Source organism: Chelonoidis abingdonii, chromosome 11 (genome assembly GCF_003597395.2).
Source record: "Chelonoidis abingdonii isolate Lonesome George chromosome 11, CheloAbing_2.0, whole genome shotgun sequence".
NCBI lineage: Eukaryota > Metazoa > Chordata > Testudines > Testudinidae > Chelonoidis > Chelonoidis abingdonii.
The window spans coordinates 22,129,016-22,139,824 of record NC_133779.1 but is presented as its reverse complement, the minus strand read 5'-3'; the positions used below and the strand labels follow the sequence as shown (position 1 = coordinate 22,139,824).

The window sequence follows — 10,809 nt, the reverse complement described above, 5'->3', positions numbered from 1 at the left end:
GGATAAGTGGGGAGGGGATTGATGAGGAGGGGAGGGGGATCGGAGGGGAGGGGGCTGACTGGGAGGGGAGCAGGACCCCCCCTCAGCAACCCATCGCCCCTCCCCCCCCCGCAGTGCACATCTTGCAGGACAAACTGACCCATGTGGCCCGGTCCCTGGATGAAGCAAAGGAAAATTCAATCCAAGGTGAGTGTGTGGGGGGGGGGTTCCCCAGCAGGGGGCGCTGTGTGAGTGTGTGGGGGGGGTTCCCCAGCAGGGGGCTCTGTGTGGGTGTGCATAGGGGGGTTTCCCCAGCATGGGGCGCTGTGTGGGGGTGTGTGGGGGAGGTTCCCCAGCAGGGGGCTCTGTGTGGGTGTGTAGGGGGGGGTTCCCCAGCACGGGGCGCTGTGTGGGTGTGTGTAGGGGAGGTTCCCCAGCAGGGGGTGCTGTGTGGGTGTGGGGGGTGGTTTCCCCAGCAGGGGGCTCTGTGTGGGTGTGTGTAGGGGGGTTTCCCCAGCACGGGGCGCTGTGTGGGTGTGTGTAGGGGAGGTTCCCCAGCAGGGGGCTCTGTGTGGGTGTGGGCTGGGTTTCCCCAGTAGGGGGCGCTAACACCTCCATCTTCCCCTCCCCCAGCTCAGCAGCAGCTGGAGGAGCAGGTGGGGCTGCTGCGGGACTCTCTGAACTTGCTGAACTGCGACTTGATTGAACTGAAATCCAATGGTGAGTGGCCGTGGGTAGTGGGGTGGAGGGAGCTGGCTGAGGGGGGCGCCGTGGGGTACAGGGTGGGCTCCCGGCTACGCCAACCCCCGCCTCTCCCAGCAGGGGCTGCCATGGGGAGCGGGGCCGGAGGGGCTGTCTGCAGGGGGAGCTCCCAGCCACGCCAGCCCTGGCCTCTCCCAGCAGGGGGCGCTGTGGCAAGTGGGGCGGGAGCGCTGGGTTTGGGGGCTCAGCGAGGGTGGATGATGGTCTCACCCACTGACCTCGCCCTGCCCCCCAGGAAGCAGGCCCGGGTGCTGCCCCAGGGACTGGGTGCGCTTCGGGAACAGCTGCTACTGGTTCTCCAGCAAGCGGAAGACCTGGGAGGACTCAAACCTGTACTGCAAAGCCCAGAACTCCCACCTGGTCGTCATCAACACCCAGGAGGAGCAGGTAGATGTCAGGATCCCCGGCCTCTCCCAGCAGAGGGCGCCGGCCATGGGGCACGGGGTGGGCTCCCGGCTACTCCAGTCCCGGCCTGTCCCAGCAGGGGACACCAGCTGTGGGGCGTGGGGTGTGTGGAGGGCTCCCTGCTACTCCAGTCCTGGCATCTCCCAGCAGGGGGCGCCGGCCGTGGGGCGCGGGACAGGCTCCTGGCCATTCCAGTCCCAGCCTCTCCCAGCAAGGCGCGCTGACCGTGGGGCACAGGATGGACTCCCGGCTTCTCCCAGCAGGGGGTGCTCCCAGCTACTCCAGTCCTGGCCTCTCCCAGCAGGGGGCGCTATGGGGTGCAGGGTGGGCTCCTGGCCACTCCAGTACTGGCATCTCCCAGCAGGGGGCACCGGCTGGGGGGCATGGGGTGGACTCCCAGCTACTCCTGTCCTGGTCTCTCCCAGCAGGGGACGCCTGCCGTGGGGTGCAGGGTGGACTCCCAGCTACTGCAGCTCCAGCCTCTCCCAGCAGGGGGCGTTGGCAGTGGGCTGCAGGGTGGACTCCCAGCTACTGCAGTCCTGGCCTCCACCAGCAGGGGGCACTGACCGTGGGGCACAGGGTGGGCTCCCAGCTCCAGTCCCGGCCTCTCCCAGAAGGGGGCGCTGGCCTTGGGGCGCAGGGTGGACTCTCAGCCATTGCAGCCCCAGACTCTCCCACCAGGGAGCACCCTGAGACACGGGGTGGGCTCCCAGCTACTCCTGTCCTGGCCTCCCCCAGCAGGGGGCGCCGTGGGGCGCACACCCGAAATAATCCTGCGCCGGTTATTTTTCCGTGGCAGCTGTATGTGCAGGAGCGGACGGTCCCTCTGTACACCTGGATCGGTCTGACGGATAAGAGCGGCCAGTGGCTGTGGGTCGACGGTTCCGTCTACACCATGGACTCCCGGTGAGCAGCACTGATTGGCCCTCCCCCCTCGGCCTTCCCACCAGGCCCCCGCTTCCTGTATCCCTCCCCGGGAGACTCTCTCAACTCCCTACTTCTCCTGGATTACGCAGGTTAATCCTTAATCCAGCCGAATTTTGGCCTTTGATTTCCTCGTCCGATCGGCGCCAAATTCACGGTCAAATCTAAATCGATTGTAATCTAGGTCCCATCTCGTTCATTCCCTCGATTATCTAATCCAATCTCTGCCATAACCTCAACTATGAATCCCTTGAAAATAATCCGTTCCAACCCCTAATAATAGAATTAAGTCGAATAATCCAGCTAATCCCATTTTGACCATGCCAATTTTATGAAATATCTCTTCTAATCACACACGCTGATCTACTCCCGTCTCAGATTATATCCTCTAATATAAATCCAAATCCAGAACTAGTCTTGATTCAGTCCAAATCCTGGCCCAGATCCCAATCCAATACTGATCCTGTTCCAAATCCAATCTCTCTCCTGACCCAGTCCTGATCCAGATCCAATCCAGATCTAGTCCCAATTCAAATCCAAATCCTAACCCATCCCTGTGCTAATCTGAATCCAGATCTGATTTGATTTCATCACTTCCTAAATCAATCTAATCGGATCCCTCATCCCAACCAATCTCCGCTCCCTGCCTCTCATCCTCCACTCCCCCAGCTCTGCTTTCATTTCAGGGACTGGAGTTCAGATCAGCCAGATAACAATACTGAGCATGGCCCCGTGTCATCTCAGTTTCCCCCAATCCAGCCTCATCTAATCCATCCTAGTCCAGAAATCTAATCCACACCCAATGTAGCCTCACCTAACCCAGCCTAATCCAGAAATCTAATCCACACCCACTGTAGCTTCATCTAACCAGCCTAGTCCAGAAATCTAATCCACACCCCATGTAGCCTCACCTAACCTGGCCTAATTCAGAAATCTAATCCACACCCAATGTAGCCTCACCTATCTCGGCCTAATCCAGAAATCTAATCCACACCCAATGTAGCTTCATCTAACCCAGCCTAGTCCAGAAATCTAATCCACACCCAATGTAGCCTAACCTAACCCAGCCTAAACCAGAAATCTAATCCACACCCAATGTAGCTTCATCCTACCTGGCCTAATCCAGAAATCTAATCTATACCCATTGTAACCTCTTCTAACCCGGCCTAATCTAGAAATCTAATCCACACCCAACGTAGCTTCATCCAACCCAGCCTAATCCAGAAATCTAATCCATACCCACTGCAGCTTCATCTAACCCAATGTAATTCAGAAATCTAATCCACACCCATTGTAGCCTCTTCTAACCCAGCCTAATCCAGAAATCTAATCCACACCCAATGTAGCCTCTTCTAACCCAGTTTAATCCAGAAATCTAATCCACACATCACTTCAGGCCATGTCATGTTCTCTCGTCTGATGAGAGGACATGACATGACGTACCATCTAGGCTGGGTTGGATGAAGCTTCCTTGGGTGTGGATTAGATTACTGGTCCAGGCTGTCATGTCTGATCATGTGACATCATGCGATGTCACATCACATCACCTCATGTCATGACACTTCATGTCATGTCATGTCATCTCATCTGCCATCATATCATGTGACGTCATGTCACGTCATGGCATCTCATCTGATGTCATGTCATGGCATGGCATGTCACGTCATCTCATCTCGTCTGACCATGGCATGTGACAGCATGTCATGTCATGTCATCTGATGTCATGTCAAGTCATGTGACATCATGTCATGACACGTCACTTCACGTCATCTCATGTGACGTCATCCAGGCCAACCCAAATCTCATCACAGTCTCCAGGTATCAACGTGGGGGGGAGAGAAATTTCATAATGAGCTTCATCTGCCTAGCCCCCCCCATCAAAAATCTTAATCCAAACTAATCCCAGCCAGTTTAATCTGATATAATCGTATCTAATCTGATCTAATCTGATATAACCCACTTAATCTGGTCTAATCTGATATAATCCCGTCACCCTCTCTGGGATCCCCCCAGGCCCCCGCGCCCCCTGCCCAGCCTGCTCCCCTCTCATGATGACCCCCCCGGCGCTTATGCTGTCATTTCAGGCAGTGGAGGGCAGGGCAGCCTGACGACTTTGAAGGCCATGGACTCGGTGGCGGGGAGGACTGCGTCCACCTGTACAGCGACGGGCTCTGGAACGACGAACACTGCTCCCAGCTCTACCGCTGGGTGTGCGAGGAGGAACTCAAGGGTTAAGGCTAGCCAGGGATGGAGCCAGGCCTGGGAAGCCAATGAGGGGGGAAGGGGTGGGGCGGGGGTGAGTTAGTGCTGCCCAATCAGGTGCCTGGAGCCATTCAATAAAGAAATTGTTCAACAAAGCAACAGCATGAGATGCGCCCACCTCTGGGGCGGAGTGGCCAGTTACCCAGGGACCCCTCACCCGGCGCTGAGATGCGCCCACCTTTGGGGCGGGGCAGCCAGTTTCCCAGGGACCCCTCGCCCGGCACTGAGATGCGCCCACCTCTGGGGTGGGGCGGCCGGTTACCCAGGACCCCCTCGCCCGGCGCTGAGATGCGGCCACCTCTGGGGCGAGGCAGCTGATTATCCTGTGTGGCTGTTACACCTCCAAGTAACCGTGTGGTTGCTGAGCGTGCCGTCTTCCCATGAGACCTCCTTCATGCTGTGGGGCGCCAGCCCCCCAAAACTGCTGACTCAATCCCGTGGGGATCTTGGCTGGAATCTGGGTTGCTGATTAAATCTCAGAGCAGAAGGTGCTGGGAGCCAGGACTCCTGGGTTCTCTCCCCAGCTCTGGGAGGGGAGTGGGGGCTGGTGGGTTAGAGCAGGGGCAGGTGTCTGGGAGCCAGGACTCCTGGGTTCTCTCCCCAGCTCGGGGAGGGGAGTAGGGGCTGGTGGGTTAGAGCAGGGGTGGGTGTCTGGAAGCCAGGACTGCTGGGTTCTCTCCCCGGCTCTGGGAGGGGACTGAGGCCTGGTGGGTTAGAGCAGGGGAGGCTGGGAGCCAGGACTCCTAGGTTCTCAAGGCTGGTTCGGTTGCTGCTGCTGGGTTTGCGTGTCAGTTAGCTTGTTGCAGATCCGGTTTGCTGGCTAGTTCTGGGTGGCGTCCCCAGCTAGTTAAAACTGGAGCTAATTATGATTCTGACAGTGGCATTCAGTGGAGCAGATACACCCCACAGTGGGTGTGGGGGCGGTGAGTCAAGTTCTTCTGGTTGTGATATGGTTGTGGAAGTTTTGGGGGGGTTTTTGGTGCAATTAAAACCAAAACACAGTCTGGATAGATAGTCCTTGTGTCTAGGTACAGAGAACCCAGGCATCCGGAGATGGAGAGAACCCCAGACTCTGGCGGGAGAGAAACCAGGCATCCAAGAGGGAGAGAACCCCAGAGTCCAGGGGGACAGAAACCAAGCGTTCAAGAGGGAGAGAACCCCAGACTCTGACAGAAAGAGAACCTAGGTGTCCGGGAGGGAGAGAATCCCAGATTCCGGGAGAGAGAAAACCCAGGCATCCGAGAGGGAGAGAATCCCAGATTCCGGGAGAGAGAAAACCCAGGCGTCTGAGAGGGAGAGAATCCCAGACTCTGACAGAGAGAGAACCCAGGTGTCCGGGAGGGAGAGAACTCCAGAATCTGGGAAAGAGAGAACCCAGGTGTCCAGGACGGAGAGAACCCCAGATTCCGGGAGAGAGAAAACCCAAGCGTCCAAGAGGGAGAGAGAGAATCCCAGACTCTGACAGAGAGAGAACCCAGGTGTTCGGGAGGGAGAGAACCCCAGATTCCGGGAGGGAGAGAACTCCAGACTCTGACAGAGAGAGAACCCAGGCGTCCGGGAGGGAGAGAATCCCAGACTCTGAGAGAGAGAGAACCCAGGTGTCTGGGAGGGAGAGAACCCCAGATTCTGGGAGAGAGAAAACCCAGGCGTCCAAGAGGGAGGAAGAGAACTCCAGACTCTGACAGAGAGAGAACCCAGGTGTCCGGGAGGGAGAGAATCCCAGACTCTGACAGAGAGAGAACCCAGGTGTCCGGGAGAGAGAGAATCCCAGACTCTGACAGAGAGAGAACTCAGGCGTCCGGGAGGGAGAGAATCCCAGACTCTGGGGGAGCTGGAACCCAGGCGTCCGGGCACGAGCGCGACTCTGCAGTTGCCCCGACATGCTCCCCGCACGTCTACTGTGGTGGGTGGATTCCCAGTGTGGCACAAACGGGCACGTACACACCCACTGAGTCACGGGCCTAGACGCGGTGACACACACGGACACACCTGTCCCGGCCTGGCCAGGGGGGTGCAGGCCCGAGCCACCCCAGCGGAGGAACAGCTAAAGACGGGCTAAGCGTGAACGGCAGAGAGAATGAAAGAACGTGAGAATGACAGAAGAGATGAGTGTGAGGGAACCAATGAAAGGATGAGAGAAAAATGAGAATGAAAGGAAAGACGAAGGAGAATGAATGAAGGAAAGAGAGAACGAAGGGAGAAAGGAAATGCTGAGTGTGAACGGGAGATTGAGAAAACGCAAGAGGATGAAAAACCCAGGAGAACAGAAGGAAGGAGGAGGGCGAAGGAAAGACGGGGGGAATGAGAGAAAAGATGTGACCGAAAGAAGGAGAGAATGGAGGGACCAGTGGAGACCTGAGCGGGAATGGAAGCAATGAGGAGAGAAGTGGGAAGGAAGAAACAGAGGGGGAAGGAGGGAATGGAGAAGTGGAGGGAAGAGGGGGGTGCCCAAGGGTGAAGGGGAGAGGGGAGGAGCAGAAGGGGGAAGGGGAGAAGCAGAGGGGCAGGAAGGACGAGAGGGGTGCCCGAGGGGGAAGGGGTGCCCGAGAAGGGGAGACTGGAGAAGCAGAGGGGAAAGGAGTGGGGTGCTTGAGGGGGGGAGTGGAGAAGCAGAGGGGGGAGGAATCCCAACACCCAACTCTACTCCCAATGCTCTGCCCTCACCGTAACCCTTATACCCAACCCTACCCCCCTGTGCCACTGTGCCCCCTGCCAGCCGCAGAAAACAGCCTCCCCATGCTAAGCAGAAGCTTCTCCCCCATGTCTCTGCCCCTCCCTTGGAAAGCAGCCGGCACTATTTTCTGTCCCTGACTCTCTTTCTGCCGGGCTGTTGGGGCCTCCAAGATACCTGGCGCTGATGGGAAAGACCCACCAGCCCTCCCCCACCCCAAGGGGTGCTGACCCCATAGTATCACCCCCAACCCACATACTGGGTTAACTCCTGCCCTAAGGACAGCAAAATGGACTCTTACAACATGGAGTAACTATCTGGGCTTCTGTCTCTGGCTCAGGAAGGGGACTTGGGTCCAGTGGTGACGGGCTGNGAGGGGACAGAGGCTGCAGGACGCGGGCAGCCGGTCATCGCCGCAGTGGGCGGGGGCGGGGACCGAACCCGCGGACCGTGCGGGGCTCAGGGCCCCGGACGAGCCGGCGGGGGAGGGATTGGCCCCGCCCCCCACCAGCTGCTCACTCCCTAGAAAGGGGCCGGGCTCCGCTCAGCCTGCCGGTAGCTTCACTTCCTGGCGGGGGCGGGGTGCGTTCCTGGGGGCAGCGGTGAGCGACTCCCCCCGCCCCCGTTTCCCCCTGGTGCCCGGACAGGGAGAGAACCCAGGCGTCCGGGGTGGGGGGGGAGAGAGGACCCAAAGGTCCTGAGAGAAGCAATTCAGGAGAGAGGGAGAGAACCCAGGTGTCCGTGGGAGAGAGCGAGACCCCCCCAACACGCTACCCCCACGCCCCCGTAGCCTGGACGAAAGGAGGGAGGGAGTGGAGAACCCAGGCGTCCGAGAGAGAGAAGAGAACCCAGGTGTTCGGGAGAGAAGCAGAGAACCCAGGCGTCCGGGGGAAGAGCGAAAGGATCCCTCCCTCCCTCCCCAGCAGGCTGGACAGAGGGAGGGAGTGGAGAACCCAGGCGTCCGGGAGCAAGAGCAGGATAGGAACCCCAAGAGAAAGGGGAGCGAACCCCAGCGTCTGGAGAGAGGGAGAGAACCCAGGCGTCCGGGAGAAGAGCAAAAGGACCCCTACCCCAGCAGCCTGGCCAGAGGGAGGGAGGGGGCGGAGAACCCTGCTGTCCGGGAAAGAGAGCCCCCCGTTGTCTGGGGGGCAGGGAGGAGTCCCCAGCCCTCACGCTGTCTATCAAACCCTTCCAGGTGCTGGGATGGGGGAGGAAGAGGTGGAGAGGAGGCAGGTGCCGGCTGACGGGGGGGACCCCCCGGGGCTGCCCGTGGGCCCCGTGACCCTGAACGTCGGCGGCACATTCTACAGCACCACCCTGGAGACCCTGACCCGCTTCCCCGACTCCATGTTGGGGGCCATGTTCCGGGGGCCCCGGCCGGCCCGCACCGACCGGCGGGGCCACTACTTCATCGACCGCGACGGCAAAGCCTTCCGGCACGTCCTCAACTTCCTGCGCCTGGGCCGCCTGGACCTCCCCGAGGGCTACTCAGAGCTGGCCCTGCTGCGGGCCGAGGCGGACTTCTACCAGATCCGGCCCCTGCTGGCCGAGCTGAGCCGGGTGGCGGCCGAGCAGCGCCAGGCTGGCGCGGTGCTCCACGCCGACGTCGACTGCCAGGAGCGGCTGCTGCATTTCACTGTCCGGCGCGGGCCGCAGAATTACGGCCTCAGCACCTGCCCACTTCGCGTCTTCACCGCGAACGTCTTCTGCACCGACGGGCAGTTTTTGGCACTGTTGGGCGGCCGGCTGGGCTCAGCCGGGGGAGCTGGTCCCCACCTGAGCCATCTCGCCAAGGCCGAATCCAACCACCAGCTGGGCACCGCCGGGGATGGGGAACCCGAGGCTGCCCAAGAGGAGGGATCCGGTCACGGGCTGCGCCCCTCCGTCCCCGTGGAGGAGGGGGAAGCCCGGAGCCGGCACCACCTGCGTCTGGAGTGGGCCCCGCGGCCCCCGGACCTCCCCGAGGCGGAGTACGCCAAGCAGAAAGTGCGGCCTCTCTGGACGGCGCCGCCGGACGAGCGGGAGGTGGTCACAGCGGCAGAGTTCCTGGAGGAGGTGCTGAAGACGGCTCTGGACCAAGGCTTCCGGGTGGATTCGATCTTCCCCGACCCGGAGGATATCCTCAACTTGCGCTCGTTGCGCTTCGTCCGCCACTGACCGTGCAGGAGGGGGCAGAAGAACCGGCCGGGATACGAGGAGTTGGGGGGGCTGCTCTCACCTGATCGCAGTGGTGGGCACTGGTAAGTGACCGGGTTTGGAGATGTCAAAAGATGGTAGTTGGTGGCAGAAAGGGGATAGACGTAGATGGGAATGGTGGTTGGGGGGGCCATTGGTCTCCCCGCTCTGTAATGGGGCATGCTGGCAAGGGGGTGGTGGATTGGTGCCTGGATGGTGGGGTGTGTGATGGGATGGGGAAGGTTGCTAAGGATGGATGGATCCTGGAGTGATGGTAGCACGAAGGAGATGGTGGGGCCCTGGATGAAACCATCATGGTGGTAGATGGGCTGGGGGGGTGGAGAGGCTGCCTGGGGCTGGGTGCTGTCTCTGGATGAACTGGCAGGTGGGGTGAAGGTGATGGATGGTGGAGGAGGGTGGATTGGTGGTAGGAAGGTGGGGTGGGAGTAGATAAGAAATAAGTGAGAGCTGGGGGTGGACTTCCTGGTGGGTGTTGGGGGGGTATGAAATAGGATCCTGACTGGTGACGTGGGTGGCAGCAAGAGGATATCTGGGGTGGTGAGGTGGGGAACGGGGAGGGTGATTGGGAGGGTGGGAAGAGAGGCAGATAAGCTAAGAGGGGGTGGACGGGTCCATTAGTGGAGATTGAAAATCACTTCTGGTAGTAAGAAGGCGATGGGGGTAGATGGGATTGTGGGGGCAAGGAGGGTGGGTCCTGGGACTGGGGAGGCAGGGAGGTGGGAGCAGTGGCTGGATCCCAGGCAGGGAGTGGCTGGGTGAGGGTGGGCGGAATAGTTCCTCCCCCATATCTTGGTGTCAGGAGTGGGATACTTCCAAGTCTATAGTGTGTTCGCGCGGCGGCATTGTGGCAAGAAGCCCTGCAACTCCCTGAATGGCCACTGGGGGCACTTGGCATTGGATAGCTCATAATAACCACTCCCCAAACCCAGGATTTGGGGGGGCAAGGCGGCTAGGCAAGGTGTGATTTATTTGGGGGTACATGGCTTCCCTTCCTTTACCTCTGAGCACTGGGGTCGCCCTAAATATTTCAGGGGAGGTCCCCGGATATATTATAAGGGAGTGAGTATTGGGGTGGGGGGGTGGTCTGGTTATATAGAATGGATCATTGCATATTTTGCGGGTGCTGGCAAGAGTACCCTTTATTTTGGTAGGGTCCCCTGACTCTCATGGGCAGGCTTTGTATGATGGGGATGGGGACTGGCTGTTTCTCCAGGGGGTGAATGGATTGTGCCTCACAGATATGGGGTGCTGGGGGGGGTGTCCCCCAGCACCTAGGGGGAAGGGAATGGGGCTGAATCTGTCTCTCGCTTTGGACAACCCTGGACAACAAAGCTGGCTTTGTATCCTGTCGTGCCTGGTATTATAATGCCCTGCTTTGTTATGGGGCTGGGTTGGAGAGTGGGGGCTAGTGGTTAGAGCAGGGGGGCTGGGAGCCAGGACTCCTGGGTTCTCTCCCTGGCTCTAGGACTGGGGGTGGGGCAGGACGGCTGTGTCTTACTCCTCACCAATTCCTCCCACTCTCTCTCTTCTGGCTCCTTTCCAGAACCGATTCTCTGTCTCCCGATGGGTCCTGCGTTCCCGTCGACGCCCTGGGTTTTGGGGAGCGGAGC

At 59.7% G+C, this 10,809-nt stretch overlaps 2 protein-coding genes across 2 annotated transcripts in view; both read left to right on the top strand.

The window, feature by feature from the left end:
• The window catches only part of ASGR1 (asialoglycoprotein receptor 1), an 11,383-nt gene extending 7,078 nt beyond the window's left edge, over nt 1–4,305 (top strand). The window contains exons 4-8 of the mRNA XM_032786455.1: nt 115–186; nt 613–699; nt 977–1,128; nt 1,946–2,052; nt 4,155–4,305. Coding sequence (XP_032642346.1) covers nt 115–186; nt 613–699; nt 977–1,128; nt 1,946–2,052; nt 4,155–4,305 — 569 coding nt within the window. The remainder of the gene's footprint in view (nt 1–114; nt 187–612; nt 700–976; nt 1,129–1,945; nt 2,053–4,154) is intronic.
• Nucleotides 4,306–8,204: 3,899 nt separating this feature from the next.
• Nucleotides 8,205–9,272, top strand: KCTD11 (potassium channel tetramerization domain containing 11). Its single transcript, XM_032786449.2, has one exon. The coding sequence runs from the start codon at nt 8,207–8,209 to the stop codon at nt 9,158–9,160; it is 954 nt and encodes a 317-aa protein (XP_032642340.1). The 5' UTR covers nt 8,205–8,206; the 3' UTR covers nt 9,161–9,272.
• The last annotated feature ends 1,537 nt before the right edge of the window (nt 9,273–10,809 follow it).